Raw genomic sequence first — 17,409 nt, 5'->3', positions numbered from 1 at the left:
TGGCAGACATCAATAGCAATTTTAGTGCTTTGGAAACATTGGACTTATCCCAAATTGGCGAATTAGAACTCAACGATGATGGCTTCAAAGCAATGCAGAATCTTTTGTTTTTGAATATATCAGGAACTGGCATAGAATCGCTCAGCGGCATACATTTTTCCCCCTACAACAAACTGGAAAATCTCGATGCTAGTTGGAATACCTTGACGGAGTTGAGTTTTGACTTAAAAAGCAGATTACTGTATTTACAGTATGGAAACTTTTCACACAATGCGCTAACGAAAATCGAGGAAGATGACTGGAAAGTATTTCAAAAATTAAAATGTCTGCATTTGGACAACAATGAATTGAAAACCGTCAGTTTCCATGATTATCCGCAACTGCAAGTGCTGACTTTAAGTGACAATCAAATTGAAGAGGTAAGTGATACTTATTTAAAATTATGCTGTGCGACAAAATTCAATTTTTCAATAATTAAAGGGAAGTTCTGGCAGATTATGAAAATAGAGCTAAGAATAATGAAGACACGTGTATCGGCGTTTTGAAAGTTCACATCGAAAATTAACCAAAGTATAGGGGACTAGTCCGCCACTCTTCCACAGTTTCGGAAATTTTCGTATTGAGATTTCTCGGAATTTGTGCTTTTTATGTATATAGTGTCTTCGAAAAGGGCCAAAAAGTTGCCTTTATGGTCCTTAAAAAAGGTGAAAAACTTTCTTTAAACTTGCTACGATCAGTCAAAATATTCTACAAAATTATTTGTCATAAAATTCTACTATAGGTTTATAAGACGAGGCAAGAGTCTAAATCTTAACTAAATGCCTGCAATTTATATATTAACCAGTAAAGAAAGGTCAAAAGTCGGGCGGAACCGGCTATATACACCACCATGCGTATATCGGAGAACTTTATTTGAATGCGTATCAAGGTCATAATTTGGGAGCTATATCCAACTCTGAATCGATTTTCAACAAAATTTTGCGGAGGATTTTGTACCTCTAGTACCAAATAATATTAAAAATTATGTATTGGAACAATAGATATACCGGACCGAGTTTCACCAAATGAAAAAATTCGGTTGAATATGAAAAAAATCTATCCAATTTGGGCTGATATTACATATGTGGTGTACAATAACCGTAAAATCGTATGAAGATCTATATCGAAGGTATAGGAAAATCTGAACCGATCTCGATAAAATTTGCTAGAATTATTTTCGATCTGTATCTGATGTCCGGTATCAAATATCATTGTTTTGGAGTGTGTATTACGCATGTGAGGGACTTTAGCATTAAGGATATATATGTGAGCTATATCCAAATCTTTGCAGTTCTCGATAAATTTTTGGAAAGGTTTTTTTTGAGCTTTATAAGATATCTGGTACCAAATATCATTGTGCCGAATGCATATCATGAATGTGAGGGACTAAACATCAAATCGGATGAAACATATATATATGGGAGCTATAGCTATACCTGGACCGATTTCCTTCGAATTCGACGTACTTGCTTCTAGACTGAATTCGGTCGAATATACCAAAATTCAGGATTTTTTGACAGATATTGGCCATTTGATACACAATAAACCCGAAATCTGTTGAAGATATATATGGGAGCTATATCCAGCTCTGAACCGATCTCGATAAAATTTGGCAAAGGTATTACCGATCTTTATAAGAAATCTGGTACCAAATATCATTGTGTCGAATGCATATTACGAATGTGAGGGACTTAAATGCCAAATCGGGTGAAACATATGTATAGGAGCTATAGCTATATCTGAACTGATTTTCACAAAAATTGATGTACTTGCTTTAGACTGAATCTCGACTGATCTCGATAAAATTTGCTAGAATTATTTTCGATCTGTATCTGATGTCCGGTATCAAATGTCATTGTTTTGGAGTGTGTATTACGCATGTTTAGCATCAAATCGGATGAAACCTATATATGTGAGCCAGAGCTATATCTGAACCGATTTTTTCCCAATTTAATGTACTGTATTCGGTCGGATGTACCAAATTTAGGATTTTTGGACTGATATTGGCCATTTGGTACACAATTAACTTGAAATCGGTTGAAGACATATATATGGGAGCTTTTTCCAAATTTCAACAAATCTTGATAAAATTTGGCAAATGTATTTCTGGGCTTCATCTGATAACTGGTACAAAATATCATTGTTGTCGAATGTATACGTCTGAACCGATTTACACCACATTTGAAGTACTGGATTATAGGATGAATTCAGTCGTAATTGCCAAAATTCTGTCCATTTGGGCTGATATTAGCCATTTGGTGCACAATAAACTTGATATCGAATAAAGATATATATATATGGGAGCTATATCCTAATCTGAACCGATCTCGATAAAATTTGACTGATGTCCGGTACCAAATATCATTCTCCTGGAGTGCATATTTCGCATCTGATGGATTTAAAACCCCAAATCGGGTTTATATCTGAACCGATTTTCTCCAAATTTGATTTACTTGCTTCTAGACTGAATTCGGTGGTATGTACCAAAATACAGGTTATTTTGACTTATATTAGCCATTTGGTGCACAATTAAGCCGAAATCGGTTGAAGATATATGGAAGCTATATCTAAATCTGATCCGATTGTCACCAATTTCAATAGGGTTCGTCCTTGGGCCAGACAAATATTTTTTGGACATTTTCATTTTAATCGGATAATAAATGCGACTTGCTTTGTTCTCAAGAACACATGGACAGACGGACGTGCATAAATCGACTCAGAAAGTGAAAAAAATTCATTGTCCAGCAGTTTGTAAACAAACAAAATGGTCGTGTTTACTTGCCAAAGAGGTCAGCTGAAAATGTGCACCTTCTGTTGGCCACCAGAACTCAAGCGCTGGCCATGGTGATGGTGTGGGCCGCCGTACCAGCACCATCGCACTCAGCACGCGCCACACAAGAATGGTTATAAAATGAGGTTCCTCGCTTCATTTCCAGTGCACAATGGCCACCGAAATCTCCGGATAACAATCCGTTGGACTATTGTGTCTGGAGTATTTTGGAAAGCAAGGTTGGCAATAAAAAATACCAAAGTGTCGATCACCTCAAGCAAGCGGCCATAATTCCTACCAAAGGTGACCAATACGAACAAATCTAAACTTATTCTACAATTTCCGACAGTTTTTGCTTTAATTCAATAAAATTTAAAAAAGTGTAAAACTTAAGGCGTTTGACTTTGTTGCAGTTTTTTATCTCACCCTGTATATGCATACATACTCTTTACTAAAAAATATATTGCCTTTTTTCAGCTTACGGTCAAATCATTCAGTGGTCTGCAAAGAATGGAGGAATTAAACATAACATCAAATCCTTTGCGCCACATTGGAAAGCACACTTTCAATAGCATGACACAATTAAAAGCTCTAAATTTATCTGCGAATAGTTTGGAACTTCTAGATGTCGACGTATTTGCAGGTCTCAATCGATTATTGTGTTTAGATTTAAATTCCAACGACCTCAAAGAACTGGCGGAAAACCAATTTCAATATTTAATTAAACTGCAATATTTAGACTTGAGTCGTAATCGTTTGACGGCCCTTAATTCGACCGCTTTTAAATATCTTTTATCGTTGAGAAAACTCTATCTACATGAGAACGATTTGAAGGCGTTGACAACGAATACCTTTGCCTGGTTAACTGCCTTAGATACCCTGGACTTGTCACAAAATTCACTAGAATATCTGGATGCCGACTTGTTTGGCTCGTCGACATTGCCACGCTTGAAGAAACTTATACTGAAAACGAATAACATCAAACGTTTGCATCCGTTTGCCTTCGCCTCTCTACCATTCATCCAGTATCTTTCGTTGGGCAACAATGAACTTACCACATTGGATGTCCGAATGTTTGCCCCAATGCGACGACTGGATAAATTACATTTGGGAAATAATCTTTTGGAAGTCATACCGCCCGAAGTTCTGGACAGTCTAACCGATGTTGGTGAGTTACTCATAGACAATAATCGCCTTTCTTTTTTGCCCGACACCAATGCCACCTTTCCGCGACTACGAAAAGTATCAATTGAGGGCAATCCGTGGCAGTGTCCTTGTCTGAACGAATTGATGGAGTTTTTGGAAATACGCCAAATAAGCTATGTCCGTGATCATAGCCCGTACTACAGTGGAAAGCGGCCGCTGTGTGTTGTCACCTCTGTGGATGCATGTGTTAAGGATATTAGCTTGGTGAAAGAATATGGAATTGAAGATATATATAATACGGCATAAACCGTATTGTTTAGTTTTAGTTTCATGAGATTATATAAGACTACATAAACTTTGATAATGAACATTTTTTTAATAAATAAGTATTGTAATCGATATTGTTTTTTACGGGCCAAAAAGTCAGTAACTTTTAAAGAGAAGGAGAACTTCCCAGCTGAAGAATGTTACTATTGTATTTTAGATTTTCTTTTTTTTTTTTGAAAATTTGAATAGGTTGTCATTTGACGAAAAATAAATTTTGCATAAATTAAAAAATATAACATTTATTTCATTCCGTTTGGAAGCTACAGTGATTTGCACAGACAGAGCGAACTGTAGCCCCTTCACTGTGGTGAAACGAAGACATTAGAATATATGTCCGAATGACCTGTTCCAAGCTGTTATTTCCCTTCTTTACCCTCAGTCATATGGCTACAGCGGGTAAATATCATTTGATATGGCCGAAACGTGCCTAATCGAAATAACTGTTTTAGACCTTCCCTGTGGACCAAATCCGATTCAGGTCATTAGGAGTAGATCTAGGGGTGTCCCACTGTCTGGCTGGCGGGTGCGCACGATATCATTCGAAGGGAGAATCCGGTTTGATCCAAACGTGGAACATCTTAATATTATTGCCAAACATAGATCAAGTTCGGTGATGAACAATATAGGTCCACTCCATTTAGTATCTCCATCACAAAAGTTCACAATTTTCCGTATAGAACAAGAAAGGATCAATTTTGTTCAAATTTTCCAATATTTGTATAAGTGCTATGTCATGTGCGAAAAAGAACAATATCAACCCACTCCATCATGTACCCCCCACACCAAGACCCCAATTGGGAATAATTATTATAACTCTTATAAAATACGAAATAAGCATCCGATTCTCTTCAAAATTCGCACATCTCAATATTTATACCAACACAAGATCTATGTGAAATCTGACCCAATCCTTCTGGCACCTCTCCCACAACGGGTCAACATTTTAAATAATTACATCTCCAACAAGTCAACTAGTATCAGTCGGTTTTGCCCACAGATTTATACCCCCAGCCTTGAGGGGGTATAAATCTGTGGTTCCGAAGCATTTGGCTAATACTGACCAATTCGTATCTGACCTAAAACTCATATAAATATTACAACGTGCCAGATTTTGACTACATCGACTACTTCCTATACTTTATATGAGATATTTGCAATTTTTGGGGAAATATGGAAATCTGCGTGAGGTAACAGATATAGCGGATCGAAGTATTCTGTTTTCATACTTCATCTAATAAAGATAAAAAATCTAACATTTATATCCAATTTTATGCGAAATCATAAATTCCGATAAATTACATATCTATATCAGATATCTGGTTAAGAAAAATATAAGTATTGGAAATTGTGACCCTTTGTGGGTGAGGTACCAGAAGGGATTGGCAGATGATCTTCACAACAGATTTGATGTTATCAAAAATGTTTGTATGTGTGAAATTTGAGGAGATGGATGAATGGATTTGGATGCTTATTTAGCTTTCTTTGAGCGTATTGTTTTTCAAAATCTCGAAGTCTATGTGGGGGAGGCACCAAAAGAAATGGTGCGATCTCTACAATCTTTATAACAAATCTCGTGTTGATGAAAAAATTGAGATGTGCCAAGTCTGAATGTAATCGGATGTTAGTTTCGTGTTTTATGAGCTTCATGAATATTCAAAATTTTAACCCTCTGTGGGGGAGGTATCAGAAGGAGTGCGCCGATATATTCCATCTTCACACCACATCTTGAAGAAGGGAAACACATGTTTATTTCGGATTTTATAATCGTTTTTGTTGTTCAAAATTTTAACCCTTTGTGGGGGAGGTACCAGATGGAATGATCCGATCTCTACCATCTTTATAACAGATTTTTATAAATTTTTAATATTTTCATTTTTAATGGCTAAAATCGGCAAAATACAGAAAGTCGTTAGGTACAGTTATATGGGGTCTGTACTAAAATGTGGACCACTACAGCATATTTTTAAAACCAAACATTTTTGGACATAAAATTTTATGCTGATCAAGAATATTTAGATTTTATGGGCTCTAAAATGTTTCTTTTCTGGGAGTTACATACGGAATGACAGTGTTTTATACACCCTCCATGCGTCGGCGTAGTTGGGGGGCCTATAGGGCCTCCTAAACAGTAGATGTTTAAATGTGTAGACTTTTAGATCGTTCAAAAACAAATGAAAATAGTGTAATTTAATGATACAAAAATCTTTAAATAGACAATAACCTGGCTGTTCATAGAAGTGTGTATTACATATGCTTCGTTGAATTACCCCCAAAACTTAAGAAAATAACTAATAAGTTTAAAAGCCCAAACTTTGAACGCATTCGTTACAAATGGAACGAATTAAGACATTTAAAAAAAAGAGATAATAATAATAATAATAATAATAATAATAATAATAATAATAATAATAATAATAATAATAATAATAATAATAATAATAATAATAATAATAATAATAATAATAATAATTAAATGAAATCCATTAAAAATTCGGTTAAACTCTTAAAAATACAGAATATAAGGAGTTAGAGTAATTTTGGGGTCTATACGAAGTCGTGGACCTGCAAAGTCACTTTTCTGTCCCATTACAAAGTTTAAATACGAAATATGAAATAATTCCGGTGAATACTCAGAAAAAAAATCATCAAAGTACCGACTATAGGGCTGTAGGCTGTAGTATCCGTTACGAATTTTGAATACCAAATTTGAAACAATTCCGGTGAATAATGTCGCTTAAGTCACCAAAATACCGAAAATAGGCAGGTACAATTATATGAGGGCTATACCAAAACGTGGACCTGCATGGTCCAGTTTAAATACCAAAAGTCCTGCATTTTGTTCGGAAGCTAAAGTGATTCCCACAGACGTATAGACGGACAGACATCGCTAAATCGACATAGAATTTTATGCTGATCAAGAATACATATAGTTTGTGGGGTCCAAAATGTATATTTCGAGGTGTTACAAATGGAATGACAAACTTAATATACACTCCATACTATGGTGGAGGGTAAAAAAAACGCTACTCTCGGAATTCCACGTTGCTATGATATGAAGTACTTGTTTAGCGCCATCTACATAAACAAATACAAATCAAATTTAAATATTATTCGTGCCTATGGTTGTACCGTACATGGTGGTTGCTGTATTTGCTAGTTTATGTAATGTAAAAAATAAGTTGTGGTATTTTCTACAATAGATGTCAGTAAGATATTGGATTTTTATACCCTCCACCAAACATAGTATTGTGGCTACATTAAGTTCGTCATTCCGTTTGTAACTCATCGAAATAATAATTTTAGACCCAACAAAGTATATTTATTCTTGATCAGCGTAAAATTCTAACACGTCCGTCCGTCCGTCTGATGTAATCACGCTACAGTCAAAACGAATAATGATAGGAAGCTAAAATTTTGCATATATCTGTCTTTTTTTTCTGCAGGCAGGTCAAGTTCGAAGATGGCCTATATCGGTCCACGATATCGTATAGCCCCCATATAATGGTACCCCTGATATTCGGTATTTTAATGATTTTAGCCACATTTCCCAATGGTAAAAAGAATTGTCTATATAGGTCCACTATATAGTATATCCCCCATATAATGGCACCTCCCGATATTCGGCATTTTGATGATTTTAGCCACATTTTTCAATGGAATTGTCTGAAAATGTACACAAGGAGTTCCTTTTGAGTACTTTATCCCCTGGAAGAGAATTATCCATATCGGTCCATGATATCGTATAGCCCCCATATAACGGTACCCCCCGGTATTCGGTATTTTGATGATTTTAGTCTCATTTTTCAATGGAATTTTCTGAAATTCTAAACAAGGAGTCCCTAGTGGGTATTTTATGCCTCGGAAGAGAATTATCTATATAGGTCCAGGATATCGTATATCCCCCATTTAACGGTACCACCGATATTCGGTATTTTGATGATTTTAGCCACATTTTCCCATGGAAAATTTTTGAAAATTTTCAAGATTCTTCCAAATGGTGGAGCGTATAAAAAGATTGGCCCGGCCGAACTTAGCTGCTGTTTTACCTGTTTTTTTTTTGCTATTTTTGATCAAATATTATTATACCGAGTGAATATGAGAGAACTTAAATATTATATCCGAAACAAATATATTTGTACAAATATATATGAGAGGCATAGCAAAATTTGTTAAAAATCGAATAACAAAATTCGTCATTCATTTTTCTTGGCCATTGATGTAAAAAGTTATAAAAACCCAATTATTTTTCATATATATTCCAATAAATGTATTTTTTTCTTTACTTCTTTAATAATAAAATATATATTAATCAATTATAATTAAATTTGTAACAAATATATTAGAAAAGTATAAGCGGATTCCAACAATGATCGTATGAATAGCAACTTAAAAGAAAATAAGTAAAATCCACGTTAAAGTCGGCCGCACCGAACTTGTGAAAGTTCGGTCCTCCACCATGAGGTAAAGAAAATCTGAAAATTGGGTCCGCTTTCATTTTTGCAAATGAAATCGATTGGCAAAAAATTCGGTAAATTCGATTCCTTCCACAGCGGTTAATATGTATTGCGAGTTTTAAATGCCAAATTGAAAGAAAAAAGGTTGAAATATAATTGTGTTAAACAATTAAAAAAATAAGTTTGGCCGGGCCAAACTTTTAAAAACATCCACCTTTTGATATAAAAGTATCTGAATTCAAACGTGTTCCACTTTAAACTACAAATACCATTAAGACCGTTTATATGTGCGCTATATGAAAACATGGAAACGTAAATATGTTCCCCCACAGGAGCTATATAGTACAAATACCAATTTTTGTACAAATCCCTGAAAAAAAGGGACAACAATCATCAGAATCGGAAGGTACCGTTATATGGGGACTATACAAAATCGTGGACCTATACATACAACCTTTCGCCACCGGAGCTAGAACATATTACGAACTACAAATACCAATTTTCAGGCAAATCCGCCGAAAAAATCATCAAAATACCGAATATTGGTAGGTGCTGTTATGTGGGGGGCTATGCAAAAAGTGGAACTATACATGCAATGTTTCGCCAACGGAGCTAGAACGCAATATGACAAACAAATACCAATCTTTAGACAAATCCGTGGAAAAATGTGACAAAAATCATAAAAATACCGTATATTAGGAGGTAAAATCGTGGACCTATACATACAATGTTTCGCCACCGGAGCTAGAATCCATTATAAACTACAAATACCAATTTTTAGACAAATTCGTGAAAAAATGTGGCGAAAATCTTCAAAATAGCGAATGTTGGGGGGTAACATTATATGGCGGCTATTCCAAAGCTTGGACCGATATATCTCATCAATATCAACAAATTGTCATGCCAAATTTTTAAGCTCTACGTCAAATAATGTGCGTTGTATCGTGATTTCAACAGACAGACAGTCAGACGGACATTGTTAAATCGACTTAGAATTTTATACGGACTATGAATATATATACTTTATGGGTCTACGACGAGTATTTAGGGATGTTACAAACGGGATGACAGAGTTAATATACCTTTCTTTCAAGGTGGAGGGTATAAAAAGGACAATCAGGACATATCGCACGAAATACGAAGCAATTTTTGACCAATGCCGCAATTCAATAAGTCCTTATTTCATCGACAAACCAGTAAAGAAAGTCCTAAAGTCGGGCGGGGCCGATTTTATGATACCCTACACCACTTTGCTAATTTAGTTGAGCTCTTCTTAATAATTAAAAGTTTTTATGGGAGAATTCAATCATACACGCTATGATTATAATTATAATTTAAAATTCAAAGGACTAAATATGCCGAAGCATTTGTATCTTTTAAATTCGGACTTGTATTGCCCATTTGGTGCGAAATTAATTTGAAATCGGATAAAAATATATATGGGAACTATATCCAAATCTGAACCGATCTCGATAAAATTTGGCAAAGATATTTCTGAGCTGTATTTGATATATTTCCCCAAATATTGCTGTTACAGAGTGTATATTACGGCTGCGGAGGACAAAATAACAAATCGGATGAACAATATATATGGGAGCTTTAGCTAAATCTGAATAGATCTTCACCAAATTTGGCATACTAACTTCAATTCGGTCGTATGTGCCAAATTCCATTCCATTTTGGCAAATATTAGACGTTTGGTGCACAATAAAAGGTAAATCGGACGAAGTTATATATGGGAGCTATATCCAAATCTGAACCGATCTCGATAAAATTTAGCAAAGCTATTTCTGAGCTGCATTTGATATATTTCCCCAAATGTTGTTGTTACAGAGTGTATATTATGGCTGCGGAGGACAAAATAACAAATCGGATGAACAAAATATATGGGAGCTATAGCTATATCTGGCATACTTATTTGCAGGCCTAATTTGGTGGTATGTATAAAATTCCATACTATTCGGGCTGATATTACACGTTTGGTGCACAATATAAGGCAAATCGGACGAAGATATATATGGGAGCTATATTTAAATTTTTACCGATTATCTCCAATTTCAATAGGGTTCGTCCTTGGGCCAAACAAATGTTGTTTGAAAAATTTCATCTCAGACAGATAATAAATGCGACCTGCATTTTGTTCACAAGAATACATGGACAGACTGACGGACAGACGGACTGACATGCATAAATCAACTCAGAAAGTGATTCTATGGAGATCCTCAAAAGTAACTATGGGTCTATCTCGCTTCCTTCTCCATGTTATAAACAAATGCGCAAAGACATAATACCCTTACCAATATGTGGTGTAGGGTATAAAAATAACATTTCATTTTGCTGGACTTTGTTTTTCAAAGCTAATTCACCAATGTTGAAAACATTAATTTTGCCAAGAATATGCTGATTAGGAACTCTCTACATTAAAGCAACGATGTGTATACATATATTACGATTTATCCATACCACAAATAATGTAAGTGCGAATAAATTAAGTTATTTGGGTTTTTTTTTTAAATTACATAAACAAATGTTCTTGAAATTGTAAATGACAACAACTTAATTGTTTGCGATGTCGATAATAGAGACTCAATGAGAACGTTAACAGATAGTTTGAAGAAAACAAATGATGTTTTGTTCACACATATCAAGGAGTATACATACTATGTATGTAGGTAGAGTTGAAATGAAATATTAGAGTGCCACACACAAGTTCTTAGACAACATTTATTTTGAATATCCTAAAGGCAATACGATTTATTAAATACATGTAGGACTATAAATTATGATAACTAGGAGTAGTATAATTTCGTTGAAACATGTTTATACCCTCAGCCATATGGCTACATAGGGTATATATCATTTGATACGGCCAAAACGTGCCTCATCGAAATAACGGTTCTAGAACCTAGGTCTCTTTGGACCAAATCCGTTTCAGAACATTTGGAGTCAATCGGGCGATGTCTGTCCGTCCGTCCGTCTGGCTGGTTGGTGCGCACGATAAGGGAGTATCCGAATTGATCGAAATTTGGTACATCGCAATATTATTGTCAAACTTAGATCGAGTTCGGAGATGGGCAATATCGGACCATTCCTTCTTCCTCTGGTACCTCCCCCACAAAATGTCAATATTTAAATAATATTTAAAATAATTAACTGCACAGAAAGAGAAAGGATAATTCGATTTTGCTCCAACTTTGCATATCCTAATATTTGCATCAATTCTAGGTCAGGTGTGAAAATGGACAATATCGGTCAATTTTGAATAATTACAACTCTTATAAAAGGTGAGTCCGATTGTCTTTAAATTTCACACATCCCAATATTTTTCTTAACACAAGGTCTGGTACCAAGATGGAATACATGGGTCCACTCCTTCTGGTACCTCCCCCACCAATGGTCGAAATTAAATAAAAAACAAACGAAAAATATGTTCAGCACAGAGAGAGAAGCAATAATCCGATTTTGCATCAACTTTGCAAATCCTAATATTTGCGTGAGCTATATATCAGGTGCAAAAAAGGATCGTATCGGTCCACTCCATCAAGTGCGTCCCCCACAAAAGGTAAACATTTTGAATAATTATAACCCTTCTAAAATGTGATGTAAGAATCCGATTGACTTAAAATGTCACACATCCCAATATATTTATAAACCCAAGATCTGGTGTTAAGATGGAATATATCGGTCCACTCCTTCTGGTACCTCCCCACAAAAGGTCGAAATTGTGAATACAAAATGAACAATATTGGCCCATTACTTCAGAACCTACTGCATAGAAGGTCAACAATTTGAATAATCATAACACAAGTCAAAATATATTTTAATAATCGAACATTGGCTGAGGGTATATATCTGTCGCCTAAACCGAGAGATATCTTTTAACTTGTTTCACTTTCACTTTGCCTTTGTTTATTTGTTTGTAAGATGCACAAGGAAACAAGAAAGATCCATGAATCCTTTTCATGATCTCCGTAGAATCACATTTTGAGTTGAATTATGCATTTTCGCCATCTGTCCATGTATTTTTATAAGCAGAGTACAGCTGGGATTTATTGTTCGATTGAGATGAAATTTTGCAGAGTTGTGTGGCCCAGTGACGAATGAAATGTGATAAAGAGGTCATTATTGTACCCCAAATGAAAAAATTGTGTCTGTTTTGATCATAATCACTTCAGATACAGCTATATCTATCATCGATACTCGATACATACACTTCATAACGATGATATACGGTACAAGATATTTCCAAAATTCTGCCGAGATCGATGCAATATTGGATATAGCTCCAATATATATATTCACGTCCGATTTAAATTTCTCTGCGCACCAAGGGTATAAAACCATCCAAGATAGAATGGATTGTGGCACATTCGACAGAATTTAGCCTGGAAGCAAATATGTCAAATTTGGTGAAAATCGGTACAGATATAGCTGTGACAAATACGCTTCACCCGATTTTCGTTTAATTTTTCTCAATGTCATAAAATACACTCTAAAGCAATGATGTTTAGTACGAAAGGTCACATACAGCTTAAAAACACCTCTGGCAACTCAAGTGCAAATAGATTAAGATATAGTTTCATATGTTGCTTTTATCCAATTTTAAATCTAACTAGACCTAAAGCCGTAGAACGCAATCAGTAAATATCATAGTTAGTATGACCTGCTTTACATAAATTCACTATGTAAACATTTATTTGTTTAGGGTGGTACCCGGACATAATCTCCAATCTGACCCGAAAACCCGGTCATAATCCCCATAATTGCAATGATTATAATGTTTAAAACAACTATAGATCGCGTAGCCAGTGTTAGACATGCCAGTAGAAAATCTCAAGCCGCTACTTACAGTATGTATAAAGGTTAAAAGAATTATGGATCGCGTAGCCGGTGTTGGGCGTACCCCAGGAGAAAATTTATAGGACCGACCGAAAGCTTCTTAGAAAAGACATGAAAATTAGATACATATCAGTGGAGAAAATCTCAATTTCATGATTTTTGTCACTAATATCTTTGGACATACAAGATATATCAACACATTTGACACCACTTAGGAAGCGCAAGAGAGTAGGCTATAATGTAGTATGTAGAAATTAATTCTCCATAATGGGTCCGTTTTCGATTTTTTAGGAGTTTTTCCAAAAGTTCCGGTGCAAAAATTCTATTTTTTTTTGCTCCGGAACGTTTTTAAACAGCCGCTTGCTGTATAGGTATATCCATACGCTTTCAAATAATACCAATTTACATATCAGTTTTGTAGAATCGGATAAGACCCCGATTTTGTATCCAAACTTTCTGGTCGCATAACCGGGTATTTCCTCTATAATTTCCCAACGAAAAAGGGGTTTATATCAGTGGGAATTATGCCATGACACAGTTGAGAGTATCATAAAGTTGACCGCCCAACTTTTGTCCATTCTTTAATGGTTTTCGATTACAATTTGTTGTACTTATCAATCACAACATTAACAAAAAAAAAAAAAAAAAAAAAAAAAAAAGCAAAATTATTATCTTTTTGGTTTGATATACATTAAAATTCGTAAAAGTTACAAACAAGATCAAAATAAGCTTCGGAGTTCAAAAACTTCCGATGTTCTTTTCCAAAGTTATATTTATCTAAAAATTGGTACGTGTAGTTCATAGTGGGTTGTAACTCCGGTGGCGAAACATTGTATGTGCAAGTTCACGTTTTACTATGGCACACATAAGGGCACCTTAGCATATTCGGTATTTTGACGATTTAAAACACATTTCCGAAGGATCTTGGGATCTAACTGGTAGTGGAACACTATACTATAGAAATGCCTTTATTTATTGAGCGCAGCACTTCTACATATTTTGTACATTAATCAATTTACAATATGGCTTCAATCTCACTATTTGGTCGTTACAAACGTTTGGATCAAAATAAGCTTACCTCTCAAGGGTATAAATACGACAAAGTTAAAGAAAACGTTAATTCGAATAGAGTGTTTCTAAATGTGACATACTCTAATATATTTTGTAACCTTGTGCGTATTTAGCATGTAAAGAATTTGACTTTTTACTGATTCATTAAAATGTCAAAAGCATTTCTCTAGTTTGTCATTTGAAATTTTTGTCGATTTCAATCTCAAACACTTCAGAAACTACAAGAGTCTGCTGGCAAGAACATTGATTTGCTCTGCGTTCCTTCCAAGCACCATTGTTTCAAAACTACAAATATTTCCGAGTATTGTTCGGTATTAAGTGTCTAGAAATCCTTTGTTAAGATTCGAAATGATATGGATGGGTAGAAGTTAACATGGTTCAAATATGTATTTTTGTGTTATTGAAAATATTTGTGTTTGATTGAGCTATGATGAATGACAACTCAATAGAATAGGTTATAATAACCGAAACTTAGGAGTGTTGTAGATAGGCGTCATTAGAAAACTGTATTAGATTTTGAAATTCCACTTATTGTGCGAGATAAGGAGTCAGACATCATAATTCCAAACATAATTCCGAATTGTAAATATTGTTTATATGAGTTGATTATTATACCCTCTACCATAGTGTGGACGGAATACTGCGTGAAATCTGAAATTTGACATTTTTTTGCTTTTTGTGTTTTTGGAATATGTACTAATACGAAGAAAATGGTACCAAATTTGGTATTTGGAGGAAAACATTGAGTTGGAAGTCTTAAGTTTGCCACTGGGATTAACTTTTTTACGGTTTGGTTGATATATGGAGAGGAGATTCGAAAATACCTACCAAAAAAGTACGGAAAATATTAGAAAGTATTAACTGTAGTATTTAGGGAAGGAACATAGCTAGAAATCTGACAATTGGAATGAGAGTCTTCAAAGAATAGGTTTTTCGAGATTCGAACCGTAAGTGTGCCAAAAGTACTAAAATGCATTAAATTTGATGCTATTTGGAGATATGTGAACGGATAAAGGTAAAAATTTCAAGTTCGGTATGAGAATAACGTTTGGAAAATAGGCTAGTATAACAAAGGGTTTTAATATACATTCCTTCTCCCATTTTAAAATACATAATAAGTGATAAGATGATGGTAATAGCTGAAATCACCGAAAATTTAATATTTTAGGACACCGCCATTTTAAAATATGATCATAACTCCTATAACATTGATAAATCTTTAAATATAATGCTTTAAAAAGTATTCACAAGATTTTTAGCCATTTCATTCCCGTTTTAAAAAGTAATCACAAATAATAATAAATGCCGAAAAGTCAAAATATATAAGGAGTTATGGCCATTTTAAAATATTGAATATCTCATGCTTTAAAAGGTGATCACAAATAATAGCTAAAAACGTCGAAAACTCAATATTTAAGGAGTTTTGGTGATTTTAAAATTCTACATAATTCATGCTTAAAAAAGTTATCACGCCGAAAACTCAATATTTAAGGAGTTATGGCCATTTTAAAATTCTAAATAATTCATGCTTTAAAATGTGATCAGAAATAAAAGCTAAAAACGCCGAAAACTCAATATTTAAAGAGTAATGGCCATTTAAAAATTCTACATAATTTATGCTTTAAAAAGTGATCACAAATAATAGCTAAAAACTCCGAAAACTCAACATTTAAGGAGTTATGGTCATTTTAAAATATTGAATAACTCAATAACTCATAACTCAATATTTAAGGAGTTATGGCCATTTTAAAATATTGAATAATTCATGCTTTAAAAAGTAATCAGAAATAATAGCTAAAACGCCGAAAACTCAATATTTAAGGAGTTATGGCCATTTTAAAATTCTAAACAATTCATGCTTTAAAAAGTGATCACAAATAATAGCTAAAAACGCCGAAAACTCAATACTTAAGGAGTTATGGCCATTTTAAAATTCTAACTAATTCATGCTTTAAAAATTGATCACAAATTATAGTTAAAAACGCCGAAAACTCAATATTTAAGGAGTTATGGCCATTTTAAAATATTGAATAATTCTTGCTTTAAAAAGTGATCACAAATAATAGTTTAAAACGCCGAAAACTCAATATTTAAGGAGTTATGCTCATTTTAAATTTCTAAATAATTCATGCCGAAAACTCAGTAGTTAAGGAGTTATGGTCATTTTAAAATCCTAAATAATTCATGATTTAAAAGGTGATCACAAATAATAGCTAAAAACGCCGAAAACTCAATATTTAAGGAGTTATGGCCATTTTAAAATTCTAAATAATTCGCTCTTTAAAAATTTATCACAAATTATAGCTAAAAACGCCGAAAACTCAATATTTAAGGAGTTATGGCCATTTTAAAATTATTAGTAATTCATTCTTTAAAAAGTAATCACAAATAATAGCCATAATTATATGGCCATTAATAACGCCGAAAACTCAATATTGAAGGAGTTATGGTCATTTTAAAAAATTGAATAATTCATGCTTTGAAAAGTGATCACAATAAAAAAACGCCGAAAGCTCAATATTTAAGTAGTTATGGCCAATTTACTTCAGATGGCATGGCCTGGTAAAAATAATGATTTGTTAGTAAGGTGATTTGTGTAATTTTATTAAAACCAAATATTAGAAATGGTAAGTTTTCCTATGTGGGTCGATAAAATTCATATTTGACCCAGCATATATTTGTTAAGGACATGCGTCACTTTTAGCACTACTGGTACTGTAGGAGAATGGCTGCTTGAGCCAGAGCAAAAAAAACACAATAAAA

General features: G+C 34.1%; 1 protein-coding gene across 1 annotated transcript in view; it reads left to right on the top strand.

The window, feature by feature from the left end:
* Window positions 1–4,459, top strand: part of LOC131800600 (protein artichoke-like) — a 28,125-nt gene extending 23,666 nt beyond the window's left edge. The window contains 2 exon segments of the mRNA XM_059131649.1: window positions 7–419; window positions 3,287–4,459. Coding sequence (XP_058987632.1) covers window positions 7–419; window positions 3,287–4,261 — 1,388 coding nt within the window. The 3' untranslated portion in view covers window positions 4,262–4,459.
* The last annotated feature ends 12,950 nt before the right edge of the window (window positions 4,460–17,409 follow it).

Source organism: Musca domestica, unplaced genomic scaffold (assembly GCF_030504385.1).
Source record: "Musca domestica strain aabys unplaced genomic scaffold, Musca_domestica.polishedcontigs.V.1.1 9, whole genome shotgun sequence".
Taxonomy (NCBI): domain Eukaryota; kingdom Metazoa; phylum Arthropoda; class Insecta; order Diptera; family Muscidae; genus Musca; species Musca domestica.
The sequence above is the reverse complement of the archived record's forward strand: the minus strand, read 5'-3'. Positions and strand labels throughout refer to the sequence as shown.